Raw genomic sequence first — 20,646 nt, forward strand, 5'->3', positions numbered from 1 at the left:
CCATTGTTCCTAAAAGGCTAAGTGTGAAATAGGAAATGGTATCTGCATAGTTAGTTCATAGCTTCCTGTGACTTTGGGAGAGGTGAAATTGCTCTACAACCATGATCTAATAAATACACTTTGCTGTTGCTACATTGGTTAAGTAGTAAGAGTAGGTGCAAAATTGCAGTTACTTAGTTGGTTTTACTTCCTGCACAGTCTCTTTTTTAGTCTTGTTTCAGTTATCTCTTTAGGTTGCACCTGCTGTTTAAGTGGGGACATATATTGATATTTCAAGCGCATGTGTACATTTTTCATTGACTTTTTAATGCCTTGGAGATATATTTATAAATCCAAAATAACCTGGTGGCGTTATTTATTTGTTTTCTGAGGGTGGGGTAATAATGTGAGATCATCAGATCCTGTGGTTTTCTAGCTTTATACAGCATTTAAACAGCTGGGGGGACAGGAAGCAAATACAGACAAATTCAGCTGCATTTGGCTTAACTTCATTACGCCTACTTCCAGTTATATTTAGATTCCTGTGGAATACACAACCCTATTATGAAGTGAGAGTTAAGATTTTGTTAATACAATTTTCAGGTTTGTGAGTAGAGGAAATGGGGATTTTCAATCACATCCAAATATATCATGGAAATAAAATTTCCCTCCCAGAATAAAACACACAAGGCCAAATTCTGTGCTGCTTACTTAGGCAAAACTCCCGTTGACTTCAATGGAAAGACTGCAGGGTCAGACACATAATGTTGGGAAATCTCAGCTAAGGCCCTTTCCTGAAGAGGTCTCCAATCCAAATAATATTTGAACTAAGAGCACTTTTGGTACAGACTGTTCTGTACAAAACGACAACTCAAGAATGGTTGCACTGTGCAGTGAAGTACTCAGACCTGGTCAGCTGGTGGGTTTCATTATTTTTACCAAATCCAGGGCCTTTAATTACTGAACTTTTGGGAAGCAAAAGCTCATTTTACTTAGCATTTTCACAGTAACTGAGATGTGAAATTAGCCGCATGGTTCAGAAGACATATCAGCCAGCTGAAATAAACAACTACCCCAGAGTAGGGTAATAGAGAGATAAAACTTCTTAGTTGTGCAATAGGATAACATCGACAGTAACTTCAGCTTTCATTTGTTTCCTTCTTTTATAGAGTGATTTTAACCCACACAGATAATAAACAAAGACTCTGTTGTTCTCAATATGAATTAACTATTTCTAAAGTTAATGAAGATTTATGCATTTTGAACAGTGGAAAAATATTTCATATCTACACCTACTCATTACTGCTGCAAAATAAGACTTTTAACGAGTGGTTGGCAAAGAAGTGTGAAGCTCTTTTTATCTTAAGAAACAGCGAGAGCAATCAATCTGCAGCTGCTCCAACTCAGCAGACTAATGTATTGTCATAACGTCACAACAGACCAGAAGAATTAGGTAATTAATTCATTCCCATTATAAAACAGCTTTTAATTAAGAAGTAATGCACCATTACCCGGTAACCCATTGGTTATGTGCACCGTTACCCAGTGCACCGTTACCCAGACATGCACTGTTACCTGGTAACAACAGAAACTGGGAGTGGATGGCTCATTACACAAAGTAAAACTATTTCCCCATGTTTATTCCCCCACCCCACCCCCACTGTTCCTCAGACGTTCTTGTCAACTGCTGGAAATGGCCCACCTTGATTATCCCTACAAAAGGTTCTCCACCCCCCCACCCCCCCAACCCCCGGCTCTCCTGCTGGTAATAGCTCACCTTAAGTGATCACTCTCCTTACAGTGTGTATGGTAACACCCATTGTTTCATGTTCTCTGTGTATATAAATCTCCCCACTGTATTTTCCACTGAATGCATCCGATGAAGTGAGCTGTAGCTCACAAAAGCTTATGCTCAAATAAATGTTAGTCTCTAAGGTGCCACAAGTCCTCCTTTTCCTTCACATTAGTTATGTGCACCGTTACCCAGTGCACTGTTACCCAGTCATGCACTGTTACTCAGTAACACATTGGTTATGGCGTATCAGCCCCACTTTCCTATCTCATATGCCAAGATCAGACAGAAATGATGAAGAAGAAAACATAATTTATAAAATATTTCCCTGTTATTTTTCCATCTCTTTTATTTCATTGTAAATGATAGAGTAGACTACAGGCCTTAGAACCTTAAGATCTGGATAGCTTCTAGTATCCAACTTTTAACAAGTAGGTTATTTGAAGTTGTTCTGGCTTGAATTGGAATTATTTCCCCTAAACTAATTTTAAAACAAAAACAATCCCCACACACACACACACACACACAGAGTTCACAAATTTGTCTTCAGATCTTCAGCTCCACTCCGATCAAATAAAAATAACACTGGCTACTTAATATTGGCCTTATCTGAGCCTTATGGTGTCATCTCCTTGTAATGTTTATATCACTTATTTTTCCATATTAATGACGATCTTCTTTCACTCTCCTTTCTGTCCTCTTCTTTTCTTTCTTACTTTAGAGTTATCCACCATTACAGACTTAAAAGCAATGGCCTGATTTTCATCTCCTTTACACTGATTTTATACCTGCGTAGTTCCACTGCCTTCAGTGGAGTTAATCCTGACTTACACCAGTGTGAAATCACTAGCAAGGACAAAATCTTGACCCCATGTTAGTTGGGCCAAGTTTCACCCTAAGGTCTTCATGAGATACCTGCTTTGCCACTAAGATCATTTGTTATGTACTTCCCTTCGTGCTTTGTAATTATACCATAGTAGTTTCTCTTGCTTTATTACTGAGAACTTAACAGAATTTAACAAAATTGTTTAAAAAAAACAAAATTTAGAAAACACCAGCTTCTCAAGCAATGGCAAATTCAGGGCCAGGTTCAGGAGTGCACTTAAACATATGCTTAAGTCTATCCATACCCAAGACTGCACTTTAACACATGTGTATCTTTAAGCATATGCTTAGGTCCTATTGCTTTAGTGGGATTTAAACACAATCTTCATGATAAGCAAATGATGAAGTGCTGCCCAGAATAGGGATGCTTTCCTGATTTGAGGCCTGTGTGTATAAGCACATTTGGGGTGACCTTGATTGAAATGAGACATTCCCAAAAAAACAACAGCACCTCTGAGATTCTTACTGGGACCAGAATCCTGTACTATCTACATATTCATGTAAAAAGGAACAGATATAGAAAGTGAACTCCTTTACCCAGCCCACTACGTCCCAACCTTCTCCCATCATATATGGTCTCTGAGGAAGGGCATCTCTTTCAAAAGAATGTTTTCCCTTTTATGGTTTTCCATTCCAGCTTTCCCCATTCTGCTTCTTCCACCATCCTCCCTCCCATCCTTCTTCTTTATTCCTAACCTATCTTTCTTTTCCCCTTGCCAGCCCCTCCTGCCCTTTTCCCCATGTTGTTTCCCTCTTTTCAAGCTTCTCTTTTCAGTCTGTGTTTTGTCCCCACTTCTGGCACTGCCTCCCAGTGTGGCCCAAAATTCCATGAAATTATTGTACCTAAGGAATGGACATTATGTGCCACAGATTCAACTTTCCAGAGCTTAGGGGGCATATTTGTTGCACCTCAAAACTCAGTGGATGAAATCTTAAAGAACAGTGACAAACACAGCTCCCTAGCCCTGTGGAAAATGTACCGAGTGTTGTATGCCTCTGGCGTTAAGAACGTTGCATCTCTGCAACACTTTATCAATTTTATTTAACTTCTAGCAACAGGTGCTAATTACTTTTCTGTCACAGTCTGTAAATTGTCCATGTGTTCTTTTTACACCTGACCAAAAAAAATTTGATTTCCATAATGACCTTTTGCAAACTTTGATCATCTATAAGTCTCCTAAGCATTAGTTTGGCTGCCAGTCTAGAAAATACCATTGTTAAAATTAATTTCATTTCATCAAGACACTTCCCACTGCAATGAATCATTTCACTTACACTGCCTGTGTGTATACATATTTATATTAAAACAGCAGAGATTCCACAATAGTGGAAGTTTGAGTTCCAGTTTTCATTTCAATTCCATCTTCCCCGACCCTGCTTGCTCCACCTCTTCCCCAATTGTTCATTTCCTCAAGCAAATTCTTTTTGGATTGAAATGCCCCATGCTGGGTCTTTGGTACAAAGGTGATTTCTTTTTGTAGAGAATGGCAACATCTTGAAATCTCTTGAATCATTTTTGTGAAGAGCAAGAATAATCTGTTCATAAAATTGACATAGGAAATGTAGGCTAATGAATGTGCTGCTGACATACGCAATTTACAAACTAGACTGTATAATCAGACACATTTTTCCCAACATTATCTTCAGTGGAAACACCTATTTACCTTTCTAAAGGCATTCCTTTAATAAATAGGATTTTAAATGATATTTTGTATATTTGCATACCAAGAATTGATTTATTAAACAGTTCTCTCTAGAATACATAGTAAAACATCACATCTCATTCAAAATATAGTCTAACTGCCAGCCAAGCTCATTCCATGAGAAATGCTACACAAAAAGATTACACTTCCATTGCAGACATTAAAAAAAATGGAAAAGAATCAGACAGCTAGAAAGCTATGGGGTATAAGAGAGAACATTCTTGCAGGGGACTCACTTTTGCCTGTCTGCCTAGTTTAATCTCTTTTTAGCTCCTTATTTACAATGGCAATTTGATAAATATACCGTCTTTGTCTCTCATATAAATTGAAACAGTAACATTTATCTGTTCTTTTAAATTAAAGTCTCTCACTCACTCACAGAGAGAGAGAGAGCCTGTCTGGAGTTGGAAATCCAAGTTTATAATCCTGAGAGAGAATTTGAAAAGGAAAGCCTCTAAGGATTACATGCTTTTCGGAAAAACCCATTTGGCTGCTGTATATTAGCACTGATCCATAAAAGGTCAACTAAACAATTTCTCTGACAACCAGGAACTTGTAATAATTTGAAAGAGAAGCAGACAGTAAAGCACTTAATTGTATTCTGGGTCTGTCCATCTGTCCCTCCATGGCTGATAGAAAAAGATACCTCAGCTGGGTTGGATCAAACCACTTGCATAAAAGTCAACATTGGTACAATATTCTTGAGATAATGAAGCTCTGTCCTTGCTATTGGGTAAGAAAGGGAAACTATCAAAATTTAATGTTGGGAGAAAAGACACTGAAATGAACACTAAAAATCCCTTGTCAATGTTGTCAAGATTTGTAGATGCCTTACTGAATCATTGCATGTTCTTTTTACACCACTGTTGTTCCCTCCCTTCCTTTTCACCTTCATTTTTGTGTCATGTTGAACTTAAGCACCAGTCTTCCAAACTGCTCTTCACTGATGACCATATGGAGCCCCACTGAAGGAGCTCGCAGCATCAAGACCTTGTACTGTGTCTTCCTTGGGGCAGGGACTTGAAAAGAACTGTAGTATATCTCAACTGATTATTTGGGAGGTCGAAATAAGTATTTCAAAAAGCAAAATATTGTTATGCTTTCTCTTAATTTAACGTGACACTCCCAGTCTAGTCTTTTCTAATGCATTTCTAATTTTCCTACCACTATATTATCAAAGCACCAATATTCCCTGACTATACAGCTCTTCTTGAATTGCAAGGAACCTGCTTGGCCGAGTGTCTCTCTTTTTGCAGGTACTTCAGTTGATAGCCACAGTATAATGGTTTTAAATGCCTGTACAAATATATTATGATAGTACTAGCATCAGTGATTCAGATACATTACTTCTACACATGTCACCAGGAGCAAAAATGGAAAAACTAGTTCTTCTTCAAGTGATTGCTCATGTGCATTCCACAATAGGTGTGCGTGCTCACCATGTGCACCGGTGCCAGAAATTTTTCCGTTAGCAGTACCTGTAGGGGAGCACCCCTAGTGACCCCTGGAGTGGTGCCGCTATGGTGCAGTATAAGGGGCACTGCGTGCTCTCCCCACCTTGAGTTCCTTCTTGCTGCCAGTGATGGTGCTTCAGAACTGCTCTGCTCCAACTCTGCTGAAGCTTCCCTGTTTGGACTTTGTTTAGTTCGTCGTTAGTAAGTACCTGTAGTTAGCAAGCCCTGCTAGGAAGATCTGATTTTAACACGTGGGGCTCAATGCCAAAGTTTGCGGACTCCCTCCAGGAGCATGATAAGAAGGAGTTTAAGGCTCTTGTTGAGGAGGGCACAGGTGCCACCAGAGTGGCCCTTCAGGCAGCCTCGGACTCCCCGCATACGGCTGCAAGATTTATGGCCTCTGCAGTGTCCATGAGAAGAGTGTCGTGGCTCTTGTTGTCAGGGCTGTCCAGTGAGGCACAGAGCTCCTTGCAGGACCTTCCATTCAGCAGCAAGGCACTGTTCACAGACCAAACAGATGTGAAGTTACATGGTCTCAAGGACTCCCGCACAACATTAAAGACTCTTGGTCTCTATGTCCGAGCCCTGGCCAGGACCAAGTTCAAGCCACAGCAAGCCCCAGTCAGGCCACCCACTCCAGATATGAGCCCCCTTATAAAAAAAAAAAAAAAAATCAAGGGACTATAAAAAGTGCCCACAGCGGCAGTCTCGGCTTGCGTCCCAGCCTGGGCCCTCCAAGGGCAAGCAGGTGAGTAAGCACCAGTTTTGATGGGATGCCCGGGGACGACTTACCAGTTTGTACCAGGAATCCACCCGACCATCTCTTCTCCAGCCGCCTATGTACTTTCCTCCCAGAGCGGTCGCTGCTGACATCGGACCGATGGGCCCTCAACACCATCTCCTGGGGCTATACCCTCCAATTTCTGTCTACCCCACCTACCTTCCCTCCCCGTGCCTCTTCAGGGACCCTTCTCACGAGATCTTACTCAAGAAAGAGGTGAGGCAGCTCCTCCACTAAGGAGCAGTGGAGGTGGTGCCGGCAAAGTTCAGATACAAGGGGTAGTACTCCCACTATTTCCTTATCCCGAAAGCAAAATGGGGGCTCAGGTCTATCCTGGACCTGCGAGGCCTGAACCAGTACATGGTAAAGCTCAAGTTCTGCATGGGGTCTCTGGCCTCCATCATCCCCTCCCTGGATCCCGGAGACTGGTACTCCACCCTTGATCTACAGGACGCGTACTTCCATGTTCACATATTTGAGGGCCACAGGCATTTCCTCTGTGCCCGAACATGTGCTAGCCTCCCTCTGCTGGTGGTCCATCCCAAGGAACATGCTCCAAAGAGTCCCATTCAGGGGCTGACCTCCAATTGTAGAGTTGTTGTCTGATGCATCGGACTTGGGTGGGGAGCCCATATGGGAAACCTCCAGACCCAAGGTCTGTGGTCCATGCAGGAACTAGCCCTGCACATAAATGTCAAAGAGCTCAGGGCAGTCCCTCTAGCCTTTGTGGCCTTTCGCTCATGCCTAGCAGTCAGGGTAGTCAGTGGACAAGACACTCTCGATGTTCTACATCAATAGGCAAGGCGGGGCCCATTCCTCAGCCCTCTGCCAGGAAGTCTTCAGGATGTGGGACTTCTGTATAGCCCACGATATCAACTTGGAAGTCCACCACTTACTGGACGTTAGAAACTCTCAGGCAGATTAGCTGAGCCAGGACTTCTCCTCTCAGCACAAATGGTCGCTGCACCTGGAGGTAGTGCACAGGATTTTCTGAACGTGGGGCACTCCCCAAGTAGACCTCTTCGCAACCAGGCAGAACCGCCAGTGTCCTTGTTTCTGCTCCAGAGGAGGACTGGGCACGGGCACGATTTCCAACACTTTTTCCTTCTGTCCTGGTTGGGTCAGCTTTTGTATGCCTTTCCCCCGATTCCGCTGATTGTAAGGTCCTGGAAAAGATCAAGATGGACAGGGCTCACGTCCTTCAGATCGCCCTGGTGTGGCCCAGACAGCACTGGTATGGGACTCTCACAAGCCTGGCAGTTGCCAACCCACCTAGGTCTTTTCTCTCAGGACCAAGGTCACCTCCTCCACCCCAACCTAGCAGCCCTCCACCTCATGGCATGGCTGCTCAATGGTTTGGCCAAGAGGAGAGGACATGCTCAGAGGGAGTCCAGCGTGTCCTTCTGGAGAGCAGGAGGCCCTCTATGCGTCAGGCCTACCTGGCAAAATGGTCTCAGTTTTCCTGTGGGCTGCTGATGGGGGCGTCTCGCCGGTGGCTGCCCTGCTCCAGCTTATCCTGGATTACCTCCTTCATCTCAGAGCCCAGGGCCTACCGCCCCTGTCTAACAATGCACGTCTGGCAGCCATATCAGCCTCCCACCCGCCAGTTCAGGGCCACATGATATTCTCTCGTGCCATGACTGGTTGATTCCTTAAGGGCTTGGATCGCCTTTTTCCTTATGTTAGACCCCCCCAGTCCCTCAGTGGGACCTGAACTTGGTGCTGGCCAGGCTAACAGGACATCCATTTGAGCCGCTTGATACATGCTCCTGGTCCCACCTCTCATGGAAAGTGGCCTTTCTTGTGGCGATCACCTCTGCTAGGAGGGTCTTGGAGCTTTGGGCCCTGACCTCTGAACCCCCATACATGGTTTTCCATAAGGATAAGGTCCAGCTCAGCCCACACCCTTGGTTCCTCCTTAAGGTGATCTCCGCCTATCATATGGGCCAGGACATTTTCCTGCCGACGCTCTGTCTCAAGCACCGTGCATCCAGTGAGGAGTGGCACCTCCACATGCTAGATGTGAGATGGGCTCTGGCCTTTTACCTGGAACATATGAAACCATTCAGGAAGTCTTTCACAACTGTTCTTTGCCATGGCTGAATGCATGAAAGGTCAGCTGATCTCCACCCAGCGGCTCTCCAACTGGATTGCTTCATGTTTCTGGACTTGTTACAACCGGCGGGAGTTCTCCTGCGGCCAATTGCGAGAGCGCACTCAACAAGGGCGCAAGCCTCGTCGGCTGCCTTCCTGGCTGACGTCCCTATTCAGGACATTTGTAGGGCTTCCACTTGGTCATCGGTTCACACGTTCACCTCGCATTATGCGATAGTCTCCCAAACTAGGGAGCATGCCGGGCTCAGCAGGGCAGTGCTCTATCCCGAGTGTCTGTGAACTCCTACCCACCTCCAACAGATATAGCTTGGAATCACCTATTATGGAATGCACATGAACAATCACTCGAAGAAGAAAAGACAATTACCTTTTCCGTAACTGGTGTTCTTCAAGATGTGTTGCTCGTGTCCATTCCACATCCTGCCCTCCTTCCCCTCTGTCGGAGTTGTCTGGCAAGAAGGAACTGAGGGTGGGGGGAGTCTTCAGCACCCCTTATACTGCACCATAGCGGTGCCACTCCAGGGGTCGCTAGGGGCGCTCCCTGACGGGTACTGCTAAGAGAAAAACTTCCGGTGTCAGTACACGTGGCGAGCACGCACATCCATTGTGGAATGCACATGAGCAACACATCTCGAACACCAGTTACGGAAAAGGTAACTATCATTTACTGCTCTTACCTTTCCTACAATTTAATTTTGTAAGTTGATGGACTTTTTTTAATAGTAAAAGTTAGAATTAGTGCATCATGTCATGCTCACAGGGTAATAGTCATGGATTTCAAGTGCATAACTTTCCTACCATCTATCTATCACTTTTTCTCCTTAATAATTATTCTAAGGGAAGGAGATGCTACTTAAGAAAAGAGAGAGTTTTATCTTTCTTCCTGAAAAGCAGCGCAATATGACATCAAGGTTGTGGGCCAGAGTGACCTTAAGGATGGTGTGATTACTGAGAGCTGTGAAGAAGGCACGGCTGGGGCACATAAACTACTGTGATTCTGTTTTCAATTGGGGCTGCACAGTTGTAGATATGGGACAAAATAAAGGTAGGATCGTTCCAAAGTGGAGATGTATATTTTTCGTGTCATCAGCCCAGCGGTGAAACAAAGATTATATCAGTACTGTAGGAATTAATTTTCATCCACATTTTTTTCTATTTATCCAGACTACGGGATTTACATTTTTGAATTTTTTCATAAATACTCTGCAATACTTCCCAGGTAAAGTAAAATCCAGGTATTTTATGATTTATTAATCTCTTAACTGTTCAATGCTACTTTAGTAACCTAATATTTTAAAGTCTTTAATCTACAAGACAAAACACAAGGATAGTTGAATAAAACTGGGACATGTTAAAGTGAATCTTAAAAAGGAGAGAGAAATAGGTATAGCTCAAAGCAGAAAAATCTGAGTTAGAAAAAAAAACGTGACTAAAGGATACTTGAAAAGAATATTTGAAATGTAAGGAAGGTTCGTTTGTACGTGCATTTTAGTATTCACAGAGAAAGTGCATTGGTTAAAGAATTTCTATTCACACACACACACACACACACGTACGTACGTACTGGTTTCTCTACTCAAGAAACAGAAGAACACTTGTTTCATTCCTAACCAGATTCCAAATTTCTAGGTAATTATTTTACTCATCTGTATGTTTCTTGCTGGTTCCTCCCTAGCATCTGAATGGGAAGCAGACAGAGCAGGATTTAGCTGTGTGGGAGACATAGGAAAAGGAGAAATGCTGGGCCAGGATCTTCATTGCCCTGCTCCTTATATAGCAATTTACACCATAAAAAAGTGGATGTAACACACTACCAGGTCAGCAGAGTAATGTTTTGTACCTACTTGGCACTTCTTTTGCCTTATGTAAATGACAACACCTGTTGCAGGGCACCAGGCAGTCCCTCTGTATCTGCCATATACTCCTTCACCTTCTACCAGTCCTTCAGAAGCTGGTGGTCAGAAAGGACTGAGGTTGATGATTGTTTTCTATTAAGATTTCCTCTAACTAAGTTCATACTGACCCAGTCAGTATTATCCTACACTGATGGCCCCTTCTGCACAGTATTATCTACCAAAGTTCAGGGACTGCCATTGATAGCTTGTACAGATACTGAGAAAGCAACTGTTTAACCCTTGTGACATGTATCTGGTGAATGTGATCAGGGGACAAGAAACTGAACAAGTGAAAAACATCCCAGAATATGGCAAATCATGATTTTAAATTACACAGGGGAAGCATTTACTACTTTTTACAAGGATTAATTAAAGTAGTATGTTAAAAATTAAAATAGCAATTTTATTCTTGAGACTCGTCTCTCTCTTCAGACCTCCCAATGTGTGTTCTAAAATACGGCAGCATAAAACATTTTTCATTGGAATAATATGTGACATGTATGAATGACTTGTAAACATGATGTGATTTGTAAACATGATGTGATTTGTTAACATTGTGGCCAGGGCCTATACCTATCCTCTCCACTGCCTACTGGTCCCCTAATAAAATGTTCTCTGGGTCTTATCTTTTCTTACATAAACATACAGCTAAGGGTAGCATAAAATCCCTCCTTTACCTGTAAAGGGTTAAGAAGCTCAAATAACCTGGTTGCACCTGACCAAAAGGACCAATAAGGGAAGAAGATACTTCCAAAGCTGTGGGGGAAGGTTTTCGTTTGTGCTGTCTGTGTTCTCTCTGGGACAGAGGGACCAGGGCAGGAAAAATACATCTCCTAAAGCCATATCTGAAATAAGCATCTAAGATTACAAATTGTAAGTAACAGCAAGGAAATGCCTTAGGTTATCTTTTGGTTTAGCTTGTGAATTTTCTCTATGCTAAGAGAGAGGTTTATTCCTGTTTTTTGTAACTTTAAAGTTTTGCCTAGAGGGGAATCCTCTGTATTTTAAATCTTATTACCTTGTAAAATTACCTTCCATCCTGATTTTACAAAGGTGCTGCTTTTACTTTTTTTCTTTTATAATAAAGTTCTGTTTCTAAGAATCTGATTTGGTTTTTAGTGTCCTAAAAACTCAAGGGTCTGGTCTGTGCTCACCTTGTTTACCTATTTGGTTGGTATATGATTCTCAAGCCTCCCCAGGAAAGGGGGTGAAGGGGTTTGGGGGGTGTATTTTGGGGAAACAGGAACTCCAAGTGGTCCTTTCCCTGAATAGCTCACTTGGTGGTGGCAGCAATACCATCCAAGGACAAGGAAGGATTTTTGCCTTGGGGAAGTTTTTAACCTAAGCTGCTAGAAATAAGCTTAGGGGGCCTTTCATGCGGGTCCCTACATCTGTACCTCGGAGTACGGAGGGAACCCTGACACTTGGACTGATAATAACTATTAAACTGCTTCACCAATAGCAACGTCTCCTGTGTGAACTAAAAATGTAATACACAGTACTAAAAGCCTTCCTGTGCATGAACTGAAAAAGTATGATTACATAATATTATAATATAGACAAATATGATTGAAATGTTGCTGTTGAGAGGACTGGGAGAGGAGAAAAAGCCTGGATTTTGTTTATCATGCATCAGAAATTGATGACTACCAAGAAACTTAGGTGCAATAGATTGGATGGTGGGCATGCAGCTTGTTGTGCAGTACTGAAACACAGATTACAGTCTGAAGTATAAGAAATAATTGTCAATGATTATATAACAAGCCATTCAAGGGAAAATTTCCTCCTCTCAGTGTGAGCCCCAGCCTGTGTTTTCCTGCAACATAGAGGAAGGTACACTAAGTATAGTTTCTGCATTATAGGCCCAGTAGTGCAATTATAGGATCCCTAGTAAGGCTGTAATAGCCATGCTAATAAGGATGTTCATTATTTGATTGGGGATATAACCCTCTTGTCTCAGGGCATAAAGCTTAGGAAGAAACAGTTTCTTAACCTACCACTATGTGCAATCACTCACCACAGCCAGATGCAACTGTTCAATATCAGCTTCTCCCTTAAAACTCATGAGTGGCTTGAACCAATGGGTTTCAGAGTAACAGCCTGTTAGTCTGTATTCGCAAAAAGAAAAGGAGTACTTGTGGCACTTTAGAGACTAACCAATTTATTTGAGCATAAGCTTTAGCAAGCTACAGCTCACTTCATCGGCTGTAGCTCACGAAAAGCTTATGCTTGAAACATTGAGATTTTTTTTAGTAATTAATGTGTTGAGGGTGTTTTGTTTCACTCTTTCAGGGTTTGTGTTTTCCTGTGGCCAGTTTTTTCCTGGAGCCAGCGGGGCCAAGAACGTCCCCTTAAAAAAAAAAAAAAAAAAAGGCTGAGCTTCCCAAGACTCCAGGAGCTGGGGGTTTAAGGAACAGCTAGGCAGGGGCCAGCATCTCACAAGCCTTCCCCGGCCTGCTCCCGCGCTAGCTTAGTCCCAGATCGCCTCTGAACCCAGACGGCCCCGGCTCTGGCCTGATGGGCACAACCGCAGGCCAATGTACTGCTGGGGGCGTGGCCTGAATGGTGTGACTGGCTGCGCGGGGGGGTTGGCGTGTGAGGGGCGGGGCACATGGCGCCCGCCTCAAGCCCATCTGCAGGAGGAGGGAGGGGTTGAGAGGGGTTTGTATCACGTGACCCATCTGATGCGTCATCAGCGCGCGCCCCTGACGGCTTCCGTAGGCGGCGGACGGAGCCATGCCGCTTTCGGGCACTGCCTAGGGGCACAGTGACCCGGTCGGACATGAGCGGCCTCAGCCTTCTACTGCGGGTGGCGCGCGCCGCGTTCCCCCCCGGGGCCAGGCAGCTACGCACTGGCGGCCTCCGCAGTGCCTACGCCAAGGAGCTTTTCCTGGGGAAGCTGCGGAAGGTGAGGTTGAGGGAGACGAGCCCGGGCTCCCAGCACCCTCCGCCACTGACTTCCCGGCCCCTGGGGGTGTCTCCTCCCCTCGCTGGGGCACCTCTAGGGCTCCCAGCCCCCGCCACTGACTTCCCGGCCCCTGGGGGTGTCTCCTCCCCTCGCTGGGGCACCTCTGGGGCTCCCAGCCCCCGCCACTGACTTCCCGGCCCCTGGGGGTGTCTCCTCCCCTCGCTGGGGCACCTCTGGGGCTCCCAGCCCCCGCCACTGACTTCCCGGCCCCTGGGGGTGTCTCCTCCCCTCGCTGGGGCACCTCTGGGGCTCCCAGCCCCCGCCACTGACTTCCCGGCCCCTGGGGTGTCTCCTCCCCTCGCTGGGGCACCTCTGGGGCTCCCAGCCCTCGCCCTGCCGCTGATTATGTCCGACGCCTGGGGTGTCTCCTCCCTTCCATGGGGCACCCCTGGGGCTCCCAGCCCCCGCCCCACCACGGACTGTGTCTGGCTCCTGGGGACTTTTCTCCTCTCTCTGAGGCAGTCCCAGGGCTGCCAGCACGCCCCTTGCAACGGTGCCTGTCCCCTGGGGTGTCTCCTCCCTTTGCTGGAGCACCGCTCAGGTTCCCCGCCAGTGACTGTGCCCAGCCCCTGGGGACTCTTCTCTTGCTGGGGCACTCTTGGGGCTGCAAGCACCCTCCTTGCAACTGTGCCCAGCCCCTGGGGACTCTCTTCCCCTTGCTGGGATACCCCTGGCTGTTTCTCTCCTCAGGGTTCTCCTCCAGGCCACATCCTTCTCTGGGGCCTCCTTCCAGGTTGTCCCACCCTGGTGCCTCTCCCTTCGGGGGACCCCTCACAGCCCCAGCCTTTCTCCTGCATGGAATGGAGCCGTTTCATCCCCTGTTCTCTGTGTGCAGACAATGATTTACAGCCTGGCTCTTATCTGTACAGGAGCAGCTCAGGAGTAGCTGTTACCTGAGTGATCTGTGTAAATGAGACCACCTATTCACTCTCTCTACACTTGACATAGGCCAGTTGGGGGACCCAGATTCTAGAGTAAGAGGACCTCCCACCAGAACATTTTGCACCATGTGAAACACATCTACGCTTCCTATACACTAAGTTTTTTCTGAAAATCTTCCTTTGGTGCTAGCAACAATGGGAATGCTGTTAGAAACGGCTTGCAAGCATTTTAACACTATGTTGAGTAACTATTTGGTGGTAAAAATGCATGCTACTTACCCTTGTGTTTAGCTGCTGATAACACCAGTTGCTAATAATGAGTAAAACACTTGCTAATATAGATGTACTGTGTGGAGGCTTACTCGAGGCATTTGGTATTCAAGTTGGAGTATTAGGAGATATGTTTCAGATTGTGGGGTCAGGAACAGGTACGAAGATCTGCTATAAAAGTGAATGCAGCCTGAATGGTGCACAAGGGAAAGGAGACAGTTTATCTTGCACTCTGACCTATACGACAGCAGCTGCTAGATAGACTTTAGGTTTGTTTTTTTTTAAGTGATTTGCTAATCCTCTCCCTTCTGCATTACTATAACCTCTTCTTCAACCACACTGATATGCTTATTGCTTCTCTTAATGGTGTCCAAAGTGTAGTTGCCAAAACGATCTTCTAGCCAATTAATCTGATCATGTCTTTCCCTTCATTTGAATCACCACACTAGTCTCCAAACACACCAGTTATTCATAGTCTTTCACATTTTCATCCTGATTTTCATCTATTACCTGGTCTGCTATTGTCCCCTCTTCACCACAAGTGATACTGCTTTCATAATTTCCTCCTATTTGCACCTCTGTGCAATTTACTGTGGTTTCCCTTTCTTTGTGGAACACTCTCCCCATTCTAGTTTACCAACCTGCCACCCTTTCTTCATTTAAGTCCTCTGTAAGAAACCACTTCTACAATGAGACTTACAAGGAGTAAGTTTATAACTAAAGAGGAAAAAAGCAAAGTTGTCTCCCCCTCTTGCCAGTGTACCAGGTGCTGTGGATCTGACATCTAGGTTGTAATGTTTTGGAGTTTGGGACTCTATATTCTTCTGTGTACTGTACAGTGCCAGGCATATTCTAGGTGCTTAACAAATAATAGAGCCAGTATTTGTATACAGACTGAAATCATTCTGAAACTTAAATTTCTTTCCTTTAGAAGTTACACTTTATTCTACGGAGATGGCATAAGGTCCAAAATTCTGGATTCTATACTTCTGGGTTATCTGATTTGGCAGTAAAAACATGCTTAGCACTTCACTTTTTGTTAGTTTAAATTGTTAGGAAACAGAACTTATATAAAGGTGAGTTCTTTATATTATATCTAAGGGAAGATTTAATTGTGTGGTCAGTTTCACTTCCACATTTCGATGAACTGTTGGAAAGGCAGCTACAGAGGCACATACTCAAGTTTCCATTGCTTGTTGGTAGTTAAGTGTGCCCTTGGGGATGAAACCTCTGTTACACAATATACATAGTCTATATTTTCTCTTTGCCCTTCTTCCTTTGAACCCTGCCCCTGCTGATGTTGTCTTTTGAGCAGCACAATTAAACAGTGTCACTTCTGCACAGAGCTAGCCACAGCCATTGTGAAAAATGAGGCGTATCAGAATGGTCCTCTGGAACATCACTCTATTAAGTGCCCATTTCTTTCCAGAATGCAGTTCCCAGTCCCTGTTCAGTGCCTTCATTTTTAACATTGGCATCTAGCGAGTAGGTGGCAGTAAATTAAGGCCTTTCCCCTCACAAACCACAGATGACAAAGAAGGAGTGTTTAATATATACGTGTGGACAATGCAAGATTACCAGCCTTCATGTCAGGAAATTGCTCTTTCACATGTTATGCAATTAATATTAATGCTTCAGTTTTTGTTTTGAAGAAAGGGGAGAAAATAATTGAAGGACTTACTAAGCAACAGAGTGGATTTGATTTAAATCACTAATCAGGAAGACATGATTTAATCATGGATTTCTACATAAGAGCATTCTTGTTGGTTGCTATAACCTTAATACATACATAAGCTTCACAACTCAGATAGATGTAGGCTTCATTTTCAGAAGGTACACACTATACATTTTTAAAGTGATTTATTTTGAAAACTTTTCAGATTAGTTTTACAACTATATCAGAAAATGAATGATTGTTTTGTTATTTTATTTACCAAAGGTAATTGAAGCAGATACTTATGAAGTCATTGGGAGTAAACTATTTATCTCCAGTTCAACAGGTTAATCATTAATATTTGGAGGATTTTCTTGCCACGCTGTGTTAGGAAAACATCACCAGATGGACATTTTAAATTGTTTTATTTAACTAAAATAACCACGTTATGTATTCTGGATTTTTTTTAACCGTAAACATATAATTTAACAAAACGAGCATATGGATTGTTGAATTCAAGTTTTTTAAAATCAGGTTTGTTTTTGTTAAAATTGTTAATTAAAATAGTTAAATGAAATATTTAAAAAAAAATTAAATCAACTATGTCAGCCAGGTCAACATGAGAAACTTAAAATATTGGCTTCTGTAGCTAACTCAGTTGTCTTCATCTTCATTTTCCTCTTTTTTCATAATCTGGAAAAGAAAAACAAGCTTTCCTGCTTTTTCAGGTCCCAAACGATTTCTCAATTTGAATGAATTAGAATATTTTCTTCCTTTGGACTTTCTACACCGGCAGAAGAAGCTACTGCTGTTAAAAGTGAGATTATCACTTCACTAGTCTCTGAATCCAAGTGCTTAAGTGACTTCCACCAATTCACTGGTGTGACTTTCTTTAAAACGTGATCAGCAAACATATTTCTTGAATGGTTCTTATTCCCAAAGTGGGTCTCTTTTATGGCCTGCTGCCATTATAGGCTACGCTCAGAAAGACCTCAAGACTTCTGTAATGTGCTGCTCAAACAGTTCCACTGTTTCAGAGTAACAGCCGTGTTAGTCTGTATTCGCAAAAAGAAAAGGAGTACTTGTGGCACCTTAGAGACTAACCAATTTATTTGAGCATAAGCTTTCGTGAGCTACAGCTCACTTCATTGGATGCATACTGTGGAAACTGCAGAAGACAGTACATTGAGTACTCTTTACATTGAGAGTGGTCACTTTGGATGGGCTATTACCAGCAGGAGAGTGAGTTTGGGGGTGGGGGGGGCGGAGGGTGAGAAAACCTGGATTTGTGCTGGAAATGGCCCAACTTGATTATCATACACATTGTAAGGAGAGTGATCACTTTAGATAAGCTATTACCAGCAGGAGAGTGGGGTGGGAGGGAGGTATTGTTTCATGGTCTCTGTGTATATAATGTCTTCTGCAGTTTCCACAGTATGCATCCAATGAAGTGAGTTGTAGCTCACGAAAGCTTATGCTCAAATAAATTGGTTAGTTCCACTGTTGTTTCTACGGCCTGTCCCTCCTTTCTCACATTTATCTCCAGACTTCTGCTCCTTGTCCAGATCTGTTCCACCCCCAACAATCTTTTATTCATTGAACTTTTTGAAACTTTACACTTTTAGAGAGAGGTAAGGGATTGCAAATGTATGTACACAGAGTCAGAGGGACAATAGGGTTGAGGTTGGTTTGTTGGTTGTTTTTTGCTGTTAACAAGCATGTTATCTCTGGGGAGACACATACACAGTTTGAGAACTGCAAAACTAAGCATCTTTGATGGTATCTTCTAGATCAGGATGGGCAAATTATGGCCCGTGGGCTGGATCTGGCCCGTCAGGGCTTTGAAACTGCTCCGCAGGATTGCCACCCCTGTGGCGCCAAGGTAGGCTTCCTCCCTGCCCTGGGCCCACACCGCTTCTGGAAGCAGCCGGCGCCACGTCCCTGCGGCCCTTGGGGGAGCAAGGGCAGAGGGCTCCGTGTGCTGTCTGTGCCTGCAGGCACCGCCCTCTGCAGCTCCCATTGGCCGGGAACAGAGAGCCGCAGCCAATGAGGGCTTCAGGGGAGGTACCTGCAGACAAGGGCAGCGCATGGAGTCCTCTGCCCCTCCCCTCCCCAAGGGGCTGCAGGGATGTGGTGCTGGCCGCTTCCGGGAGCAGTGTGGGGCCAAGGCAGTCAGGGAGCCTGCCTTAGCTCCGCTGCGTGCCGCTGCCACCCTGGAGCTGCTCAAGGTAAGCAGCACTGGGCCAGAGCCCATACCCCGAACCCCTCCTACACCCCAACCCCATGCCCTGAGCCCCCTCGTAATCCTGCACCCCTCCTGTGCCTTAAGACTGCTCTTGCACCCCCAACCACTTGCCCTGAGCCCTTTCCTGCACACTGCACTCCCTCCCATACCCTAACCCCTTGCCCCACCCTACATTCGTGGCCCTGCGTGCAATTTCCCGACCCAGATGTGGCCCTCTGGCCAAAAAGTTTGCCCACCCCTGTTCTAGACTGACCACTGAGTCCCATTGGGCGGATAGAAAGATTAACCAAAATAATCTATACAGAAGTCTGTGGACCCAATTTTATGGGGTTCCAGGATCCATCAACTATTGAAACTCATTTACAAAACTTTTCTTAAACATTACATGAATATATGGTCTCATACTATAGAATTAGAATATATAATCCCTATTCAATGGTGAGAGATCTTTGAGCTATAATGTGATTTAATTAAAACTATCTTTAGATTGCTTTTTTATCAAAAAGAATTTTATCAAAATTTTGATTTTTTTTATTTTAAAAAATCATTGATTTTTATCCACCCTGCTAAGCAACCAAGTTCATTGCTTAATGTTGTAAAGTATAGTAAATTTTCTTTAAAATAGAAATGGGTAGCTAAATGATATACTAATTATCAGACAATTAAATGTCATGAAACTTACTTCTGAAGTAATGCCCTCCACTCACTGATAGTAATGGGATTTTTGCCATAGACTTCACTGGGAACAAGACTGGATCCTTTATAGTGCTCAAAGAGCATTAGCTTTTCTTCTGTGCCCTTAAACAAGCCAAGGAGCATAAACACTGCCAAATTACCGTATATGCTCGTTAATAAGCCGAATTTTTTTAGTAAAAAAGGGAAGCATCAGAAAAGAGGGTCGGCTTATGAACGGGTATAGAGAGGGAGAGGTGGGACACAGCCCCCACCCCAACAGAGGGAGCAAGGAGAGGCAGCAGAGTCAGAAGGAAAGAGGTGGGGCCAGAATCTCTCCGCTTCTGGCCACGCTGCTCTCCCCCCAGCCTCCGAAGAAGCTGCAGCTTCGGGGCTGGCATGCTGCGGCCGCACCGCCCGGCCCGGTCCGCCGGAGCACACTGCGGCCGCACCAGAGACATCCTCCCCTGGCCCACCCCAGCTAAGGTGGAAAGGGATGGGATGGGAGGAGTGTGGGGGTCCTGGTCTAGGGGTGGGATCATGGGGGGGTGGTCACAGGGGTTGCTTCTCCCCCAGATGTTGTCCCGGCCCGGCAGGGTGAACAGCTGGCGCGCCGGGACGTTTTGTTTTCTTAGGTTTACCTCTGTGCCTGCGGACGCTCAAGGTAAACAAACCATCTCGGCCCGCCAGCAGCTTATCCTGATGGTCCAGGAGCCAAAGTTTGCTGACCCCTGAATTATAGGGTCAGCTTATGAATGCATCATAAAAATTTTCCATTTTTACTTATCTATCTTGGCGGGGTTGGCTTATAAACAAACCGGCTTATGATCGAGTATATCCGGTAAGTGTAAAAATATAATAAGAGCCAAAAAAGAGTTTGAAGAACAGCTAGCCAAAAACTCAAAAGGTAATTATTAAATGTTTTTTCAGTACATCAGAAGCAGGAAGCCTGCTAAACAACCAGTGGGGCCCCTGGACGATCGAGATACAAAAGGAGAACTTAAAGACGATAAAGTCATTGCAGAGAAAATAAATGAATTCTTTGCTTCAGTCTTCACGGCTGAGGATGTTAGGGAGATTCCCAAACCTGACCCATCGTTTGCAGGTGACAAATCTGTAGAATTGTTACAGATTGAAGTGTCACTAGAGGAGGTTTTGGAATTAATAAAACTTAACAGTAACAAGTCACTGGGACCAGATGGCATTCACCCAAGAGTTTTGAAAGAACTCAAATGTGAAATTGTGGAACTATTAACTATGGTTTGTAACCTGTCCTTTAAATCAGCTTCTGTACTCAGTGACTGGAAGATAGCTAATGTAACGCCAATATTTAAAAAGGGCTCTAGAGGTGA

General features: G+C 44.3%; 1 protein-coding gene across 3 annotated transcripts in view; it reads left to right on the forward strand.

The window, feature by feature from the left end:
* The first annotated feature begins 13,333 nt into the window (after positions 1-13,333).
* The window catches only part of ACAD9 (acyl-CoA dehydrogenase family member 9), a 62,500-nt gene continuing 55,187 nt past the window's right edge, over positions 13,334-20,646 (forward strand). Inside the window, exon 1 of one of the 3 annotated variants that reach the window (XM_077822053.1) lies at positions 13,334-13,512. In XM_077822053.1, the coding sequence (XP_077678179.1) occupies positions 13,387-13,512 (126 nt within the window). In that variant the 5' untranslated portion in view covers positions 13,334-13,386. The remainder of the gene's footprint in view (positions 13,513-20,646) is intronic. The other 2 variants (XM_077822056.1, XM_077822054.1) reach the window with 2 other exon arrangements.

The sequence above is a fragment of the Eretmochelys imbricata genome, chromosome 7 (genome assembly GCF_965152235.1).
Source record: "Eretmochelys imbricata isolate rEreImb1 chromosome 7, rEreImb1.hap1, whole genome shotgun sequence".
Classification (NCBI taxonomy): Eukaryota; Metazoa; Chordata; order Testudines; family Cheloniidae; genus Eretmochelys; species Eretmochelys imbricata.